Raw genomic sequence first — 18799 nt, forward strand, 5'->3', positions numbered from 1 at the left:
CTCATCAGGCACCAACCTTGGCCTTTTTTGGAGTTAGAGTTGCTGTTAGAAGTAGCAGGACACTTAGATACAAAAACAACCCACTAAACCTCTGTAGGGCAGAATGAAAAAGAACCTCATTCCCTCCCCCAAAGTATATTATGAAAACCTTAATGATACCTGTACTTTAAAGGATGGCCAAGTCTTAATAAGTTAAGCTCTAAATGGTCTATTACATGAGGGAGAAGTTGAGAAAACTATAGCCAACTCAGGTATGCTAAGGTATTCAGGTATTCTAAGGTGAGTAGAATAGAAAAAGGTAAGAGACTCCCCCCACTAGCCACTCATTATACTAGGACTATCTGAAAACTTTCTACAATTTTTGGCCTACTTATATTTTGGCCCATACTTACCTCAGAGAAGATTATTGCACAGTAAAGTTAAGCAGCTGTTTTCTTCAATGCCCACTTTTCGGATCTACCGCTGTCTTTCTGCTGAAAAGTTCTCCTTTTTTGGTCTTAATTCTCATTCTCTTTTAGCCTATTTTTATTTAACAAACATCTGAGACTTTAGGGGTATGTAAAACATACCAAATGAAAATAGGACTGTGATTTGTAATGACCTATTACAGCATATGGACTTACTCTTCTCTGAAAGGGAATGAATTCACTTATTGTTTGTAGTTTTTTATTTTTAAGGGAAATATTTAAAAACTGAAATTTCACCCTGGTTCAGTACCTGATAAAACATGCCTAACCAGATTTTGCTTCATCTTGTCCTGAAACCAACATCTCTTGTCACTGTAAGATTACTCTTGCAGTAGAGAATCTTGTAGCAATATATCTCAATCAAGATCAATCTTCATGTAAATCAGAGATCAGAGCTGCATGCCAATAAGTCTTAAATGCCAGCACATGCCTTGTAAGTTTCTTATAATCACAGATAAAAATATAACAAGGCCAGAGTAAACTTTGGTGACTCTTGGAAGATTATTTCCAGACAGAAAGATATGACCTAAGGACAGCCTTCTACATTCTCCCTCAACCATCTACCTGTTCAATGGCTTCCTTGAGTGCAATGAAGAACTTAACTGTTCTTAGTCTTACCTGCAAAAGTCTCACCAACAATGAGAGAGAATGTGTCACACAGAAGTGCTCCTAGTTCGCTTAGGATGGAGAAACCAAAACCAGTGACAAAGGCACCTGCCCCATGGTTGTTTTCACCCAGTAATACCCATAACCTAGCAAACAGGCCAGATACAGGGTCCGCCCCCACCCACCACGCACCTTTCAGTCCACAAAGGCAAAGAAAACACAGCATGCCTTATATATGTAGAAGTATTAGGGAAAATATTTTATAAAGGTGTGTACATATTTACGTTATTTACATATTTCAGCACATAGAGCTAACTTTCTAGTAAGTTTGCTCTTCCAGAAGTTATCCTGATAGTAGCACAGCATACACACATTTGCATTTGAATTCTGTTGCTTGTTCAAAAAATAGCATTTGAATACATGCCCTGATAAAAAATGAAAATAATTTCAGATATTATTTAATACCTAGTTGATATACAACATTTCTACATCTCACAGCCAAGGAATTCTAGCAAGACAAAAGCCATCATACATATGCCTGGATTTTTCAGGTATATATACTTGTAAACACACATGTATACACATGTATATAAACACACACATATACTTAGTGGGTTATCATATTTACGAAATTTAAAGAAATTAATCATTTGTTTGCAAATCCAGCTGAAGGGAACTATGATCCTCAAGGCTGGCAATGAACTAAGCACAAGGGCATGAAGAGGGCATTCAAAGTGCTCTCTTGAACCTGAAGTTGTAATTACCTAGCCATTTGCAAAGTTTGAAATACCTTGTCTAAAACAATGATTATTAGTTACGCCAGTAACAAATGAATTAATTGGTGTGTCATCCACTGTGATCTCTATTTCAATTGAATATTTTTGTTTGCTCTTTTTATTTGCTTGTTTCTGTTCAAAGTCAGTTTGCATTGCCTCCACTGGCTAAAATGAATCATTTTAGATTTGTGCCAACATAAAATATGAATTAAGAACACAGATTTCATTCTGAATTATGTATTATTAATGAAAATGCTAACATGGTTAAATCAGTCAATTGCAAATACAAGAATTTTTCATTAGATGTCCTTTTAAGTAACATAAATACCTTAACACATAAACTATTTCCATTTACAACACATTGTTCTGTTATATAAATGCATGTTCTTAGAATTTTTAACAGAAAGTATTTAGCTCAGTAAATGTGCTTGAAATTTTTTCAATTGGTTAACAAAAAGATGTGTTAAAAAACCTGGAAAAATCTGTCTTAGGTTAAAAGACATTTTACAGTATTATAGGTTACACCTTTGTGAGCAACTTTAACATCACGAGATTATTAAATTTTATTATTAGCATGAAGATTCTCTCTATTAGAAAACACTCCCAGATCAGGATGATTTATAACTTCTTGGGGTTTTGACATTCTGAAGTTTCCAACAGAAACTTAAATACTCAATATTTCAGTATCAAATATTCAGTGTGCTGCTGTCACCTGTTTCAAATTTAATTCCAATTTTTCCTTCGGAACTGCTCAAATTCCTACATGATCCTAGCTTTGCCAAAGAAATCTTCTGGACAAAGATGCAGGAAAGCACAGTCAGGTTCCCACTGATGCATCTCTACAAAATGTTTCTCTAGGTTGATGCCTGGACACAAAAATTCTCAGACCTCTGATGTTTCAGAATATCTCCCCAGCAAGCTGGACAACTGAAATGATCAGGAATGCCAGGTACTCAAGGACTCTGGGCAAAGCAGCAATCAAAAACTGTTGTTTAGTGTCATATCACAGTGCCAGCAACTCCCACGAATCTAGTACTATGAATGCACATATACATTATATTCACCTCTGAACAACACAGAGTTCTTCACAGCACTACCTGGTTCATCCAAATTGCAGAAGTCTATGGGACAGCAACCCTAAAACATTCTCAGAAAGCACACAGGAATTTCACACACATCCTCCAGTGCTCATAAAAACGGAATTACCCATGTTTAACTTCTTACTGACGTTTAAGAACCTAACAAAATGCTTGGCTAATGCCAATCATTTTCTAGTTCTTAGACCTAGGGAAATGTCCAGCCATCAAGACTGACGCTGTGAAGCACTAACTTTTTTTTTTTAAAATGACTTCAACTACAGAAGTGAATTGTCTTGCAGAGTATTGCAAGCCAGTTCCCCAACACTTCTGCTTTAATGAGCACATTCCACACCCTCTTGAGCTCACAGTGCTGCATGGGAGTTAAAAGCAGAACACTACTGCAAGTAGGCACTGGAACATACAAACCACTGAACCTAAGTGGCTTACACAACATAATCATGCAAGCCAAGTCATGCAGATACTTACTGCAGTGTAATGAAATAGTGCCTGACTTCTGTTTCAGAGAACTACAAGACACTTCTGTTTGAACCTTCAATTTTAAACTTTTTTATTCATTTCCAAATCCAATAGCTATCTTACCAACACAGATGGAGGCTAAATAGAGCATACTTACGACATCTTGAATTACAATCTTGATGCTTTTAATTTTTGCGGAAATGTGTTTTTGTGGAAAAGGACAGGCATCTAAAGTTCACTTTTAGAGTAAGAGTTCTAATATTAGTCCTTCTAACTTGAAAAAAATAAATAAATACCAGTGCTTTGAAGAATTAGGTCTGGACTACTGAGCCATCTGCAATAAATCAAACCTTTATTTACTTTTCAGAAAGCTATTTATTCAAATAAGATAGTATTTGGATCATAAAATAGTTGGACATATATGGAAATACATGACCAACCCTTTATTAATCAGAAGATGGAGGGAATGCCTGACCTTTAGACTTGAAATAACCACATCAGTGATTATTTTATTTATATAACCTGTTAGTATGGCCTGTTACCTCACAAAATAAGAATAATGAAATGATTCTAGTCGCTTGTTAGTAACGTGTAATCCTTCACAAAGGATACAGGAAGTTTCAAGTTATAACCTGCTTAGAATATACTGCATGCTTTAAATGTTATCTACTTCATCTGCTATGATCAGGATTTTTTTTTGCCTCCTTTTTTTTTTTTTTTTTTTTTTAAGTAGGTTAAATAGTTTCTGCTGAAGTCCAATCTACCTAATCAGAAAACAAACTAAGAGAACAACAAAAAAATATTTCAATGGCTGTCAAACAACAGTATTCTTGTCCCTTCCCTCTTTCTCAGACAGGATCATTTCCATCCCATCTACTCCAACTGCTATCTATACAGCAGTTAGGAAGCTATGGTGACCATCACAGGGAATCCACTCTGCAGATTCAGGAAGCTCTTCTGGTGCTGTTCTCTCACCAACAGAGAAATTCCCATTCACTGGAATGTACCAGAGTAGTGGATATACTGAAAATAAGCCTTTGTTTGTCAAAAGGGTTACAGTGGATTCGACATTATTTTTTCCATCAAAGTAAATATTACAAAAAGATATCTGCTGATATTAGTCCATCTAAATGCTGAAGACCCAAGTCCAACAACGCAAGGCTCTAAAGTTTATCTTCTTAAATGTTAAACAGTTACATACAGCGTGTGTGGGGAAGTAGTTATACTATGTTCTAGAGATCCTATTAAAAATTGTAACCCAAGGATCTACACTACAGTTAAATGACATTACACTGTTTCTTTCTCTTAACAGATTCAACCACTATAGTTATACCCACCTGTCACATTCACTGCTGGCCCAGTCTCGTACTGTGGAACTCCCGAGTTCTGTCTCACACCGAACAGTATACCAGATGTATCATCTGGTGCAGCTGGTGGAGAATCCATAATATAATCCTAATAAGATATTTTCAAGAGGGAAAAGAGATTTGAGGTTTAACATTTCTTACTTGTTGGCTTCAAAGGGTTTATTTTTAAAACATTGTATGCTTGCTTAAAAGTATTCACAAGTACTTCTCTGTAGATAAGTAAGCTATAGCCTCCCCCAAATATATAGTTTCTTTTGACAATTTAAGAAGTTTGTAATTCTTATCAGTGGTTGTTAATTTAGTCACAGCTGTATGTCAGAAAAGTGAGAACACCCACAGGACCCCTGAACTGAAAAAGTTCATTTATGAAATTATTAAACCTTTTGAACCACTGATTTTAATTATTTCTGTTCAAAACAGTGATGCTTCTTCAAATTATACATGGATCATTTTTCAAAAACAATTGTAATACTTTCCTCCTTCAACCTCATCTCAGGCACTCACCTGCCACTCTTGTGCAACAGCTAACTGTGTCTAAAAGGATGAGAAAGCAAAACTCCAAACAAAAGTAGCATAAACTTGACAGAAGCAGAAGCTTCTCAAAGTATGAAACTAGACCAATCAAATTCTAGTCAAGCATAAACATAACTTTTAATAGTACATTGACTGGGAATGGTACTTGCATTTGTGATGTCACTGTTTTTTCCCCTCTTAGTATAGAATCCGAGAATAATTACAAAGGACTTCTGGAAATTACACAACCCAACTCCCTTCTTAAGGCACAGCTAACTTCAGTCAGTACAAGATACGCGAAGCCTGCTGGGCGATGCCTTAAGCATCTTCGAGGACAGGCAACTCATTCGCTTTCAATTGCTCTTCTAGTACTACTTGTAAGGGGTGGGGGGCAGGTGAAAGAGTCCATGTTTCCTGGCTACAATACTCAATTTTTAGAACCACACCCTTTCATTATCGATCACTCAATAGGTCATACTTGGAGAAAAAAGAAAAAGAAGTTGGAATCACGTCTCTTTACAGATATTTGAAGATGGGGCATGGAGTAAGGGAAACCCTTTCCAAGATGCAGCAGTACTGCTTACATTTCAAGTGGCCATCCCTTCTAACAAAAACAATCTGGAACATGAAATATCGTCACCAGCAGCAATAATTAGCTGAGGAAAATATGATAACCATGTTCTATTTTTAACATTAAGGTATGATATGTAAAATGTTGGCACATGGCTTTTATACTGCAAAATAGTCTAATTGCTTTTTCCTCATAAAGCTGTACTGTGAAATGAAAAGCTAGATTAAAAGTAACTCCACTTTCTTACAAGAAATGTGTCACTCAAAACACACACTTTGTCATTCATCTATCACTGAAACAAAGCCCAAAAACCTTTTGCTGTAAAGATCAATCTCTTCCCATTCATAATTTTGCCAACTCACTTGAAAACATTGCCATGAAAATTATTACATTTTAACTGCTACATTGACTGACTTTGCTGGAAAAAGTCTAAAATGTGCACAAAACAAATACAGCTGTGATGATCTGACTCAGTGCCAAAAAAATGAACAAGTTAAGATGCCTCTTCCCATCCCCTCTTTTTGTCATAAATCTCTTCAATTGACACCCTGTAAGGCCTTAAACATGTTGAAGAATCTTAACACCATGAAGGACCATTCTTTCCTCTGGTGAATGATCTAATCCAGACTCACCAAATTAAATAGATCTGTTCAAGCACAGTTGAGAGAAAAAAATATAACATGAAAAACATTACTAACAGTCAATTATTTCTTTGCTCATATTAGGCTAATGCTGAGCATCCTTAGATTTTCCAATTGTGGAAACTAAAGTGGTAATCAGTGATTCACATTGTCCATCAAATCCACTCACAGAGGAATTAGGACAATGCACAGCATTGGATGTAGGCACTCCCAAAACAGCTACATAGAACAGGATGCTGAAGTTTGGCCAACTTGAGCGAGTAGCTTTAAGGCAGGGACAGAGAGGGAAGAAGACAACAGAGGAGTGTTCTGAGTCCTGATGTATAGAAAATATTTTCTCTGAGAACTAATGTGTGAATAAGAGGATGGCCCTATGCTACTGCATACAACAGCAGTTGCTCTCAATAAGGACTCATATATACAGTACCACCAAAGTCAAATTCAGCTCAGGTTTTGGAACTGAGTTAGTCTGCAACAAGCAGACAACAAGCACACAAAAATTAGACTTATACCAGGTCAATCAATCCAGACTGTGATAGGCAAGGTGTATTTCACAGATAAAACTGGAATACAAAGCATTGACAAGAGATAAACTACAGACATACACATTACGAAATAGAGGAAATATCCTTTTCGACCAAGTTGGTGATCCAAAGAAATGAGTTCCCAGAAAAAAACACTTTCGCATCCTAGGATTAGAAAAAAAATAATAAAAAATAAAAAACCACCCACCATACTAAGAATGTAAGGAGGTTTGAGCAGAAAGTTGGACTAGGTGATCCCCAGAAATCCCTTCCAACCTCAGCTGTTCTGTGATTCTGTGATCATTACATCACAAAAAAAATTAAAAATAAGTTTCAACCTGGGGAAATTTGAAGGGATATCAAACATTTCTATATTTCTCTGAAAATCTGATTTGAAGCCTTTGCCTTTGACAGCAATCAGGTTGGGAAGAAACAAAAAGGTGTACAAAATAAAACACGTGACAGAAAGGCTACAGCAGAAACACACCGATACAAAACAGGAAGAAAAACAAAGGGTCTAAGGAGTTCTAAAGCAATAAAGTGACCCAAAACAATGCTAGCATACATGTAATACAAACAGTAAATGAGGTAAAAATCAAACATCATTTTAAAAAAAATGCATATGCACAAAACTCAGCCCAAGAAGCTGAACTATCCTATCTTATCCTGATTTTAAAAAAAACAAACACCCACACATGCACCAGGGATGAAACAAACACCTTTGCTCACAAAAAGTCTAACACTGTCAAGAAGCAAGTGGCCGAAACAATACAAAAACAACAGCAAAAAGCAAGTTATTATAGATAAGAATGAAATCAGAAACACGATTCTGAATCATGAAAGACTCAATTGAAGAAATGAAACATTTAAGTGTTTTAGGGAAGAAAACAAACAAAAATCTTCCTAAATGAAATCAAGCCTTCTTGATTATGTCAAGAATGAAATCTAAAGCCCATATTCAGGAGAATTCAAAAACTGAAAAGCTCATGAAAGTCACATCAATATGTTAACACTGTAAAGAAACACGTAGTATGACAATTCCATTTGTGAAAGGTTTTATGAGGCCAGAGAACATGGCTGCAGCAGAACTCCCAGGAAAGGATGCCAGCTGGTGTAACCTAGAATAAAGCCAGAGACACACAAAACTGAAAAGTGATTAAAGAGCCCCCTCCCCCCCCCTTTTTTTTTGATTTTGTTAAGGCTCTGCCCCTTAACAGCCATATTTCAGGCTGCAACAACTTCAAGTAGCTCCACTCAGCCAAAAAACATAAACAAGAAGAGCCCACAAGCTCAGCAAACAAACAAAAACAGAAAAACTATAAAACCTGATCAACTCTTATTTGTGACATTCCTGCTGAAAATAAACTTGATGAATGAGAAAAAGCCTCAAAAATCAGCAATGTTTTTACTGTCTTTAACCTTCCAAGAAAGATTACTGTCTTGATGAGTTACATCCAAGCTGCATAGACTGAAGGCAGTTGAATTCCCCCAAAAAGTATAATTAAGTCTATAACGTTTTCCTAGATGATCAACGAAAAGGCCACTAACAACTTGATCTATCCCAACAAAAACGGAATGTACACACAAGAGAAGTAAGCCAGGAATAAGGGAGGCTATTTCTGTAGCAAAGACTCCGCAAGACATCCTAGCACTGTTTTGGAGGATCTCCTTTTAGCATCAAGGATTTAATAAAGCATATTAAGTCATGAGTAAAAATTTAAAGATAAAAATTCAAACTTTAAATATACATATACACTGTGGTATAACAGGTCTTTCGCTATCACTTGGCCTGTTTTATAACAGTAGATTACAAGAGGACTCAACAGGCAGTCTGAATATCCTAGTGATGTCTAGCATTTTGACTATATCATTATTCTAGGCCTTTTAACTATAGTGAACAAAACACTGATTTAGCTAACCCACTTTACCAGACATATCCCAAATTTGTCTTTGTAAGTCACTTAAGCACCTATTGAAGATTCAAAACTGGAAAGTATGAGTTCTTCCTGATGAATCGGACAGTGATTCAACTTTGCAGTCCTTAGACACTTGTTTCATGCAAGTAAAATTATCTTCTTTCTTTCTCTAAAATACCCATAGCAAGGACAAGAAAAGCTGTACTCTAGCTGAAAGTTATGATTCTGTGATTTGCTAGTTCTCCATGAACGCCTATGACCCACGATCTACATGCACATTTCCCTTGGACTGTCCAAAGAAAATAAATATGCTATAGAAGTGTTTAATTTACTAACTCTGCAAGTTTTAATTCCTCCTTATCTGTTTCACTACAACTGCCAAGCAAACCAAAAAGCTAAAATAGCTAAGTAGCTACCACTATAACATTCCCTAAAGCCAAAACAAAACAGAACCACCACACACAAGAAAGTCACTGTAAGAGTCAGACAGAAAAAAAATGAAAAATTACTTAAAAGGCAAAATGCAAACTATAGTTTTTCCACCATTTTTCTTTGAGCAAAAACAAAAATCTGTGAAATTTAATCTGCTCCTAAGCAAAATAAAGATTTGAATGTTTGTGGAGAATTTTGTTAAGATTTCTTATGTGTAAGAGTTTCATTTAATATAATTCCTGATACTAAACAAAGTTATCCTCCTTGAATCTGTGACATTTTAGATCTAGTATAAATATGTAAATAAATATTTTCAAATGTATTTTTAACTCAGTGCAAGTTTATGGTGCTAGAACCCCTACAGTTTATGTAAAACTGGTTTATATTCTAGTCCAGCTCTTCAAACTAAGCAAGCCAGTATGTTCCTTTTTAATTTATTCAAAAGTAATAGCTACTGTGTGTTTTAACAGAATAAGGGAATAAGAGTTTACCTGATCTAATATTCCAGGCTGTGCTGTTACAGTGATCACTGGCCTTGGTATCGGTTGAGCCACTACAGGAATGGTAATATTTCTTGATACTGGCTGTGTCGTCACTGGAATGGTTACAGGTCTGCTGACAGATTGCGGGATTCCAGAACTTGACCGGGGCAGCTGCTGTGTTGATAAACATCCAGCAATTGGCCTCTGCAATGTCTGTGAAGTTCCTGAGACATTCACTGCTCTAGACAAGGGTTGAACTGCTACAGAACTACTTGTAGATCTAGATACGGCCTGAAAAACTGATGAAACAGGCATGGCACTGGGGCTGGAGGCAGGTGTCGCATAATGGTGACTGTCAGGCTTGAATGTAGTAACTGTACCTGTTACAAAGGATTCCAAAGTTATTTTTATACAATATTGCAATCAGACATTTTTTTATAAGAGTTTTTTTTTTATTACCATATTAGGACAACATAGTACCTCTACTGGTTGCACCATTCTGTATTCCCCTTCGTGATGAGCTGAGGTTGACTCTGTTCAATATATCTGTCAAAAGTTACATTTGTCTTAATTGCAGATAATTAATTGCTTTGCAAATTAAAAGCACCATTTATATCCACAAATTAATCCAATTAGGATTTGACATATATTAGAAGATGATTTCTAAAATAAATACCTGGCAAAACAAAACATCAGTTGCACAGATTAAGATATAGTCTTCCCCTCTCCTCCCCCCAAGTAAACGAATTCACCAAAGTCTTAGTTTTTATTTTGTTGGAAGCAAGGTAACACATAAAAGAAACAAATAAGAACATCCAAAATATTCAGCCCTGAGGATTACAAAATATAAAGAGATACATTTGCTCACTTCAGCTTGTCATATCTATAACAAGAATTTCCCCAGATACAAAAACTTATCTACAGGACAGGAAGTACTTCCTCTAAATCAATAACCAAGTACTCCTGCATTACGGGAAAATGAAGGATGGTACCCATTTACAGTCTTGTTTTTATGCTCTAACTTCCAGTAAGAAAGGAAGTCAAAGTGGTGATATTGGAGCTGCATTACAAGTGGGACAGTTTTGTTTTATATCCAGTATGGTAGTCTAGAGTAACAGCTTCAGAAAGGTATTGAATTTCTGGAGATTTGATGCTCCCTCCCTAACCTCTACAACAAAACCAGTATTTGCCAAGTAATTCAACTACTGTAACTTTAAGTTTCTGCTCATTTCAGAACATTGAAATAATATTCAAATCAAAATTCTCTTTTACCAGCAGGTTCTCAGCTAATATAGCTATAAAGTTTCTTGCACAGACATGTGAAAATATGCATATGAAATGAGAACCTCCAATATCTATCCAATAAGACTTAAGTAACTCCTCAGACCTCGGCCGAATAACATCAGGCAAGAGGTCATAGATCACCTACACTTGTTAAGAACAATATGTAAGTCTGGTTCCAGAGGTAATGGCTCACGAGTATGCAGTATTCATGTTAATTAAAAAAAAAAAATCTAAGAGGAAGAAAACAAAAAAAAAAACCCACAGCTCTCAGCCTGTAACCTGCATTTTGATCATACCAACCATTTTTGTGATTTGCTCATGAAAAGGCAGCTGCAACCAACAGATCCAGACAGGTCTGCATGTTTCTAAGATACAAGGAAATTTTCTTCTGTAATAGTAATGATACTCTAGTTTAATATGACCCTATACATGAGTAAGGATTCACTTCTGCAGTTCTACCTGAACATGTATTTGTACACATGTAGCTTTTTTAATGCTTGCTAATAAATCTATATCCCACATTGGAAATCTAGAGCAAAATGAAGTTAAAGCAACTAAAGCCTTCCTTCACTTGTAAGGAAGAGTTACAGCTAACAAAGCATACTCACCTTCAGGCAAGTATTATTTGTCATGTCTTAGGTAAAACTGCACTGAACTATAAGAAATCTGACAAAGAAGAGTATTTTTAAACAGGGACAACTTACAGCTATATATGATTGTGAAGAAGCAAGGTCGGTAAATGGATAAAACTACACAAAGTGAACAAAGCATTATTTACTTATCATCCCACTCAAACTAACCCTCCAGTACAGAAGGAAGAGACACTTAAGTGTTGACAGTGTTGTACATAACACTGTCAGCCTGTACAATTTGGGCATTCTTCATTTTTCCTTCAATTTTCCACACAAGGCTGCATAGAAGTGATTATTGCATTGTCAAAAGACAGTTAAAAAAGACTGCTGTATATTGAAAATAAACTATTTCATGGAAAACGTAAAGAGCTACATGAAAGCATTCATTTGTCATCTGATCAGAGATTCTCAAGTAACAAATAAGTAAGAGTGATAAGCCAGGGTGAATTCACTGTGGCTTGTCTGCTACCAGCAGGGATGATTCTGCAGACTACTGCCAGAAAATACTACTTACAAGCCAGAGAAGAACTGATGTCATTCTTCCATAGCTGTTTTTGACAGTCAAGCAGGAGATTAAATAGAAAAGTTAAGGAAATTAAAAGAAGAAAGATAAAGTTATACCGTAACTGACTCGGGTAAGGACTGGATGTAGACAGCACTATGACACATACACTGTAAGCCTGTATTTTTTGCAGAAGTTCTTAAAGTTGGTAAATTATATTAGAAAGATAGCTTTCACTTGAAACATATATTTGTCTTTTATGATCAAAATAAACAAAAAGAATTTTGAAGCTAAAAGAAATGCAAGGAAGCCTGGCATATTTGTTGCTCCAATTTATGCCTAACACCCTTTACCTTTGTTTATTCCATTACCTGTTCTTAACATGACCAACACCAATCCACAAGTCTCTGGACTTCCAGAAAACAGCAAGGCTTTCTGTTTCTTTGTTTTGGGGTGGGGGGTGAGGGGGTGGGGGGGATAGTGGTGATGATTTTCTTTTTGAGAGGGGTTGGGGGATTTAGTTTTTTTTTTTTTTTTTTTTTTAAAAAAAAAAAGAGAGAAGTTTATATCTCTGCAGAAACTTATTTTCAAATATTTTTCAGGTATTGAAAAGGACAATCTATTTTAAAGCATTTTAAAAATATTTAAGGAGATATACCCGTAGAAGAACTACTCCTAAGTGAGACAACTTTTAACAACTTCCATACTACTTTAATATTTAACATGTCATGTATTTTTAAACTAGTGCAAGACTTACAATCCCAGGAAGAGTCAAGGTAAATCACTACTGAGAAACAAACCATGCTGCTATGAACTATAGGCCTAAAGATCTAGTAAGCAGCTTCAAAGTCTCTGCAGTAAAGTGTGACAGAAACCCTTACCTAGCATTTTGCCTGAAGGTGCAGGACTGCAAACTGTAAACATTTTTATGAATCTCAGATACCAGTGTAGCAGGGATGAAGCAGAAAGAGAAAGCTAATAATTTCTGCAGGCAGTCTTGTGCATTGAATAATCAGAGAACTCTGAAATCAAACCTCAATAATCAACTACAAGATAGCTGCATATGGAGTTTTAAAAATCTCATTACTAAAGTTAAGTAATAAAAATAATTTTCTCCTTTACTTACCTGTCAAAGGCAAAGTTCAGGACACACATGGAATCCTGACACAGCTGCTGATATCCCAACCACCTAACTCACTCCCTGCACTGCCTGCATTAGGAGAAAACTACAGAGCTTGATGAAACAAAACTCTTATTTTACAGGTGATGGATGAATTAATACAAATCTCTTACTTGACAGAGAGCCTCCTACAATTTTCACATTAATAACTTTTCCTGATTATGCCCTTACTACATGCTCTTGAACTTGGCATTGTCAGAATGACACCTAGTCATTCATACTGCCTACCAACACATTAAATGTGGGGTGCAGAAAAGTGAGCATCTTCACATGGCAACTTAAATTCATGTAGACTACTTCAATAGGGAGACACATGTATCCACCTGGGTGGTAACCATCCCGAGAACAAACACATGTTTCAGTGTTTGTATATAGGGGACTTGAGCCATGCCATTCTAGCTAAAGTATTCAAGGGCCCTGGTTTTGACTTCAGAGATTTAAGTTTGGCAAGAACACACAGCTTATAAGAAACCTGGGCCTTCAGAAGGACAATTTCCTAAGAATGCCAATTTTCTGTATATGACATAGGAATAAACATTAAAACTTAAAATTCCTTAAAACTTACAGTTAAAAATTTCATATTTTCAAGTAATTCTAAAGTTCTCCACCCTAAAATAACATTTTGTAACATTTTCTGTAATTTAAAAAGGATAAATTAATATCTTACATGTACTAGGCGGCTTTGAGCTTGAGATTTCCCCAACAAAGATAGGCTCATCATCATCATCATCCTCCTCCACTTCTTTCACTCTCTTTTGCCATGGTTCTAGCTCCTCTTCTTCACATTCCATAAACAATTCTGCCATCTCGAGACTAGAGCAATAAAAAAACAAAAACAACGCATTACTGCACTTGAAAATAGTATTCCCACTGACAACCTACTTATCTCTGTTTCATACAGCTTGAACCTCATCCAATCTAAAAGACCTTTAAAGACTGACAATACATCACTTTCCTGATAATTTACTCCAAAACACATTTTCTCACTAAGGCGGAAGGGAGAGAAGGGGTAAACTATGCAAACAAAAAAGGAAAACCTAAAAATCATCACATCACTTAAATCTTTTTTGGTAAAACCCACCAGTCATCACTCAAAATCAATAAAACAGTAAAAAAAAAAAGTATCTCTTTAAACATACTTCTATATCAGGTTAGTGATTCAAAGACTGATGAAGAATGTAATGTATCTAGCACAAGCGGGCCACTTAAACACTAGTTAAAGCTCTGCTCTCTTGAAATATTATAATAAAAAAATATATAAGTGAATAGAAAAAATACACTACCACCCTCCCACAAATTTTATAAAGTTTTGCCACGACTTTACATATAAGATTTTCTTAAAACTTTAAAAACACTGTGTAATATCCCCATAATCAATATGAACAGGGTAAGTTTTGTATAGACTTTCATAAGGTTGGGTCCCTAATGCTTGGTGATTGGCTCCTACTGTAGTGGTGGAGGAAGGCTTGTTTGAAGAGAGTAACAAAAAATATTATGTGACCCTGGGGAATTAAACAAAATATAAGCAACATTTGTCACAACTGTTTCTGTTTTTAACTGTGACAACCAATGACATTTTCCCTTTTCTATTCACATCCTCCAAAACGATCTTGAAAACATTTCTGAGCAATAAAGGAGTATAAAACTACTGCTATTCTTTAAAAAAAAAAATGCTACCATCAGTCTAATGTGTAATGAGACAAGAGCAACTTTGCAGATTAGTATTTTCATAAAAACACCAGCTCATCTCAGTGAGAACTAGGACCAGGGGCCCATGGAAGTTTCAAAAGCTTTTGAGCCAAAACTATCACCAGAAACCTTGATTTATTTGATGCCTCTATTTTTCAGTAAAGGATGTGGGATGGGAGAAGAAACAAGATAATTTTGGGTGAAAATCCCAAAATTAATTCCATATAAGAGATTAAATCCTTGAAACTAATTGGCAATTTTCTTAAACACACGAACATCCAATTCAGCACTGGACTACTGCAGATAAACAAAGCAAACAAAGAAATTTAGCAGAGCAAGACTAGAACTACTCTTCAATTGATGGTCAGATATAACAGGTCACCGCTTAAAACATGAAAAAAAGCACTGCTACTTCTCACATTCTTGTGCTGATGCAGCACTTAGTTGACAAAGCAAACTGGTTAAGACAGAGTGAAAATAATTCACATAGAATGAGAGCTCTCTGACAGATTAGCTCTCTAAATCTGACCCCCACTCTCCACCCAGCCTTTCAGACCAGCACTAATGTCAATGCAAGAAAGGCAGAAGAAACTGATCTTCCTTTTCTCAGGAGCAACAGAGATAAACCAACTTATTTATATTGTAATGAACATAAAATGCTGAAGATGTTAAGATAATGTTAAAAGAGAATTCAAAAATTGGCCCAGCTTTAAAAATGGAATTGTCAGAATATTACAGATCTTGTTTTTAAAAAAACTCCAATCCTATGACCATTGTGTTTCCACCAATAATTTTTTCTGGCAACAAACACTGTCTAAGGAGTTCCTGCCCTCCTGTATTGCTCCCCAAATTGTGCTAGTACAACTTTCCATCAGAGCCTGAAGTGAACCAACACAGGTTAAAAATAACTTGGCCTACAAACAATTGTCCCAGAATAGCTGACAGCTCTAAAAACTAGTAGCCTAAGGAATCATAACTGTGGAAGGGGGATAGAGTTGACAAGAGATACACAGGATTTGCTCAGAATGCCTTTGCTGCCAAAAGAAACGTCTACATACATTTTTAGAGCACAATTAGCTTCCAAGTTTTCAGTTTTTTAGCTAAAGTGGATCATGCATTCCAGGAATCCCGCTAGTGGTCAGCCTCAACGCCAGCAACAACATTCAACTCCCTCCCACCCCTCACAAATATTTTCCAGAAGAGGTACAGACTCCAGTATAACAAACATAAACCTACCAACAATAGACTTTCCTTTGAAATGCATATATATACCTACTTCCCTTGAAAACTGTAAGTATAGAAATATAAATACACACATACACATTTTTCTTGAAAGTAGTCCACAAATTTCAGATCCAAAACTTCAATAAAACACCATGTATACAATCAAAGAAAGCAATTAAGCCACAGTTCCAGCTTAAGTGAGAGAACCGTGACCAAATTCTTCAAAATATCTTAAAATATCTTAATATCTTAAAATAAAAACAAACAGAACACAGAGCTACTGCTTAAAAGGTAAGAAAAGTTAGGAGGGGAAAAAAATATGGCCAATGCTTCTACACCCCTGCCCAGCAAGAACTAAGGCTAGATATGAAAGTTCATGAGGGACACAGATAACCAAAATCCTGTAAAACATGAGTTCATGGAATCCCATTCCAGTGCTACATATAAGACAAGTTCTGAACTAAAAACTGATAGAAGACAAAGAAAATGAGCGTGCTGTGCAAAACGAGAGAAGCTAAAAATTCTGGAGAAAATAACAGTACTTAGAAGAGCACTAACTTGGACCTCTTTACTTCATAGGGCAATTATGCTCAAAGATAACTATTTTTACTCAGTTGCATTTATATGCGTTTTTTAGTGTTCATGTTAACAGAAACAATGAAAAACCCACAAATATTGACGAATAACAAGAGTATAAGAGCAGTAGTGAAAACAGGGGAAAGTGTTCAGTAAAAGTGTACTTTGAGGATGTGCAGAAACTAGCAATATAAAAGTCATGACAAATACAGCAACAGTAGGACCTTCAGCTAGTGAAAGAGCATTTATTTACTACTACAATTGCAATTCACCTGTTCCTCTCAAGGTCAAGCAATGTTTCCAACACAGTACTTCCTTGGGTTAACTTAAAAAAAAAAATAGCCAAAACACTAGCAAAAGATTGAGAAGTATGCTTAAAGTGTAAGGGCATCCACTAACAAAAAAGTTTGCAGACTAGCCTTATCACTTTTCCATAACAGTGTTACTACACAGTAATAGCATACTGCAGTATTTTAACACTTTTATTTCCCCAGCTTCAAAAGACCAGCGATGTTATTTGCAGTGAAACACCACAGGGTGAACATCCACTTCACGCTTCAGTCCCTTTCACGTAGGGGCACATAACTTTGCACTGTGTCAGCTGAAGAGCAGCATTGCAGCTTTTTGCTCCATCTGTGCTATTAGCGGCGCTGCATTTGTTTCAGCAGCGAAGCAACGATGATAAAGCAGAAATTGAACCCTGAAGTTTTAAAAAGCCGAAGCATAAACCAACTGCCCCTAAGAGGCAAAACACCACAAAACGCGCCAGCCCCTGCGCGCCGCGGTTGGCGCAGGCTCCGCCTCGACAAGGGCGCAGCTGCCTTCGCCAACGAGGCAGCAGTTCACACCCGCCTGGTGCGAGGCCGCCAAAGCCCCAGGGCCGCCGCGCCGCCCTCGGCGCCGCTTTCCCTGCAGCGGCCTCGCCGCCGCCCTCGGCGCCGGGGTCAGGGCGAGGCCGCGGCAGGAGGCCGCGGGAGGCAGCAGGCCCGCCGCCGCCAGCAGCTGCGGGGAGGGCGCGGGGCCCGGCGCGGCTGCAGGGCGGAGCGAGCCGCGCCTGGGCCGCCCCCGCGGCCAGCTCCGCAGCTCCCGGCGGGGCTGGGGAAGCCACGGGGCCCGGGCTCCCACCCCGGAGAGGCGGAGGAGGTGGCCGCGAGGCCGCGCTCCGACCCAAAATGGCGCCGGCCTCACAGGCGACGCTCCCCCCGCGGGCCGCGCGGTTCCCTGGGCGCGGGGAGGCCCAGGCGCGGCGGGGCCGCCTTACCGTGCTGCGCGTCTGCAGGGGCGGCGGGCGGGCGCTTCCCGCGCTTCCTCCCAAGCCGCCAAGGGGAGGGAAGGAAAGGGGAGGGGAGAGGTGAGGCGAAGAGAGGAGGCCGCGGCGCTGGCGGAGCCGCCTCACATCGCCGGGCCGCGGCGCCCCAGCCCGGCCCAGGCGCCGCCGGGGGAGGGAGGGAGCGGTGGCGGCGGGCAGGCCGCGCGCTGCCTGATGGGTAGAGCGCGGGTCAGCCCCACGGCGGCGCCGGCGAGACGGGGCGGGGCTGCGCGCGGGGCGGTGCCTGCGCCATGTGCCGCTCCTCACACCCCGCGGCCGTGACGCGGTGGCCGTTAAAGGGCGGCCGTTAAAAGGCGGCCGTTAAAAGGCGTCTGTCGAGGGCCGCGCCCGCCTCCTCGGCCTTTATAGCACCCAGGCCGCGCGACGTGTCTTGTGCTGCCTTGGGAAGAGTACATAGTCTGAGGTGGTACCATAGCTTTGTATTTAGCTGCACCTGGGCTGTTCTTCAGCAGCATGATGCCCTGAGCTGTGTTACTGTGGCAGTGCCCTTGTAAGTAAGTCTAGCGCGTGGAGCTAGCAAGTGCGTTCTCT

At 38.3% G+C, this 18799-nt stretch overlaps 1 protein-coding gene across 3 annotated transcripts in view; it reads right to left on the reverse strand.

Moving 5' to 3' along the window:
- ZNF280D (zinc finger protein 280D) overlaps window positions 1-18227 on the reverse strand; it is a 41046-nt gene extending 22819 nt beyond the window's left edge. The window contains exons 1-5 of one of the 3 annotated variants that reach the window (XM_088519673.1): window positions 18200-18227; window positions 14117-14262; window positions 10332-10397; window positions 9861-10231; window positions 4743-4860 (exon numbers count right to left, since the gene is read on the reverse strand). In XM_088519673.1, coding sequence (XP_088375799.1) covers window positions 4743-4860; window positions 9861-10231; window positions 10332-10397; window positions 14117-14255 — 694 coding nt within the window. In that variant the 5' untranslated portion in view covers window positions 14256-14262; window positions 18200-18227. Of the gene's footprint in view, window positions 1-4742; window positions 4861-9860; window positions 10232-10331; window positions 10398-12281; window positions 12316-14116; window positions 14283-18199 lie in introns of those variants that run through there. The other 2 variants (XM_088519677.1, XM_088519683.1) reach the window with 2 other exon arrangements.
- Window positions 18228-18799: the final 572 nt, after the last annotated feature.

Source organism: Tinamus guttatus, unplaced genomic scaffold (assembly GCF_059628265.1).
Source record: "Tinamus guttatus ecotype Peru unplaced genomic scaffold, ASM5962826v1 Tinamus_guttatus_pri_ptg000004l, whole genome shotgun sequence".
Classification (NCBI taxonomy): Eukaryota; Metazoa; Chordata; class Aves; order Tinamiformes; family Tinamidae; genus Tinamus; species Tinamus guttatus.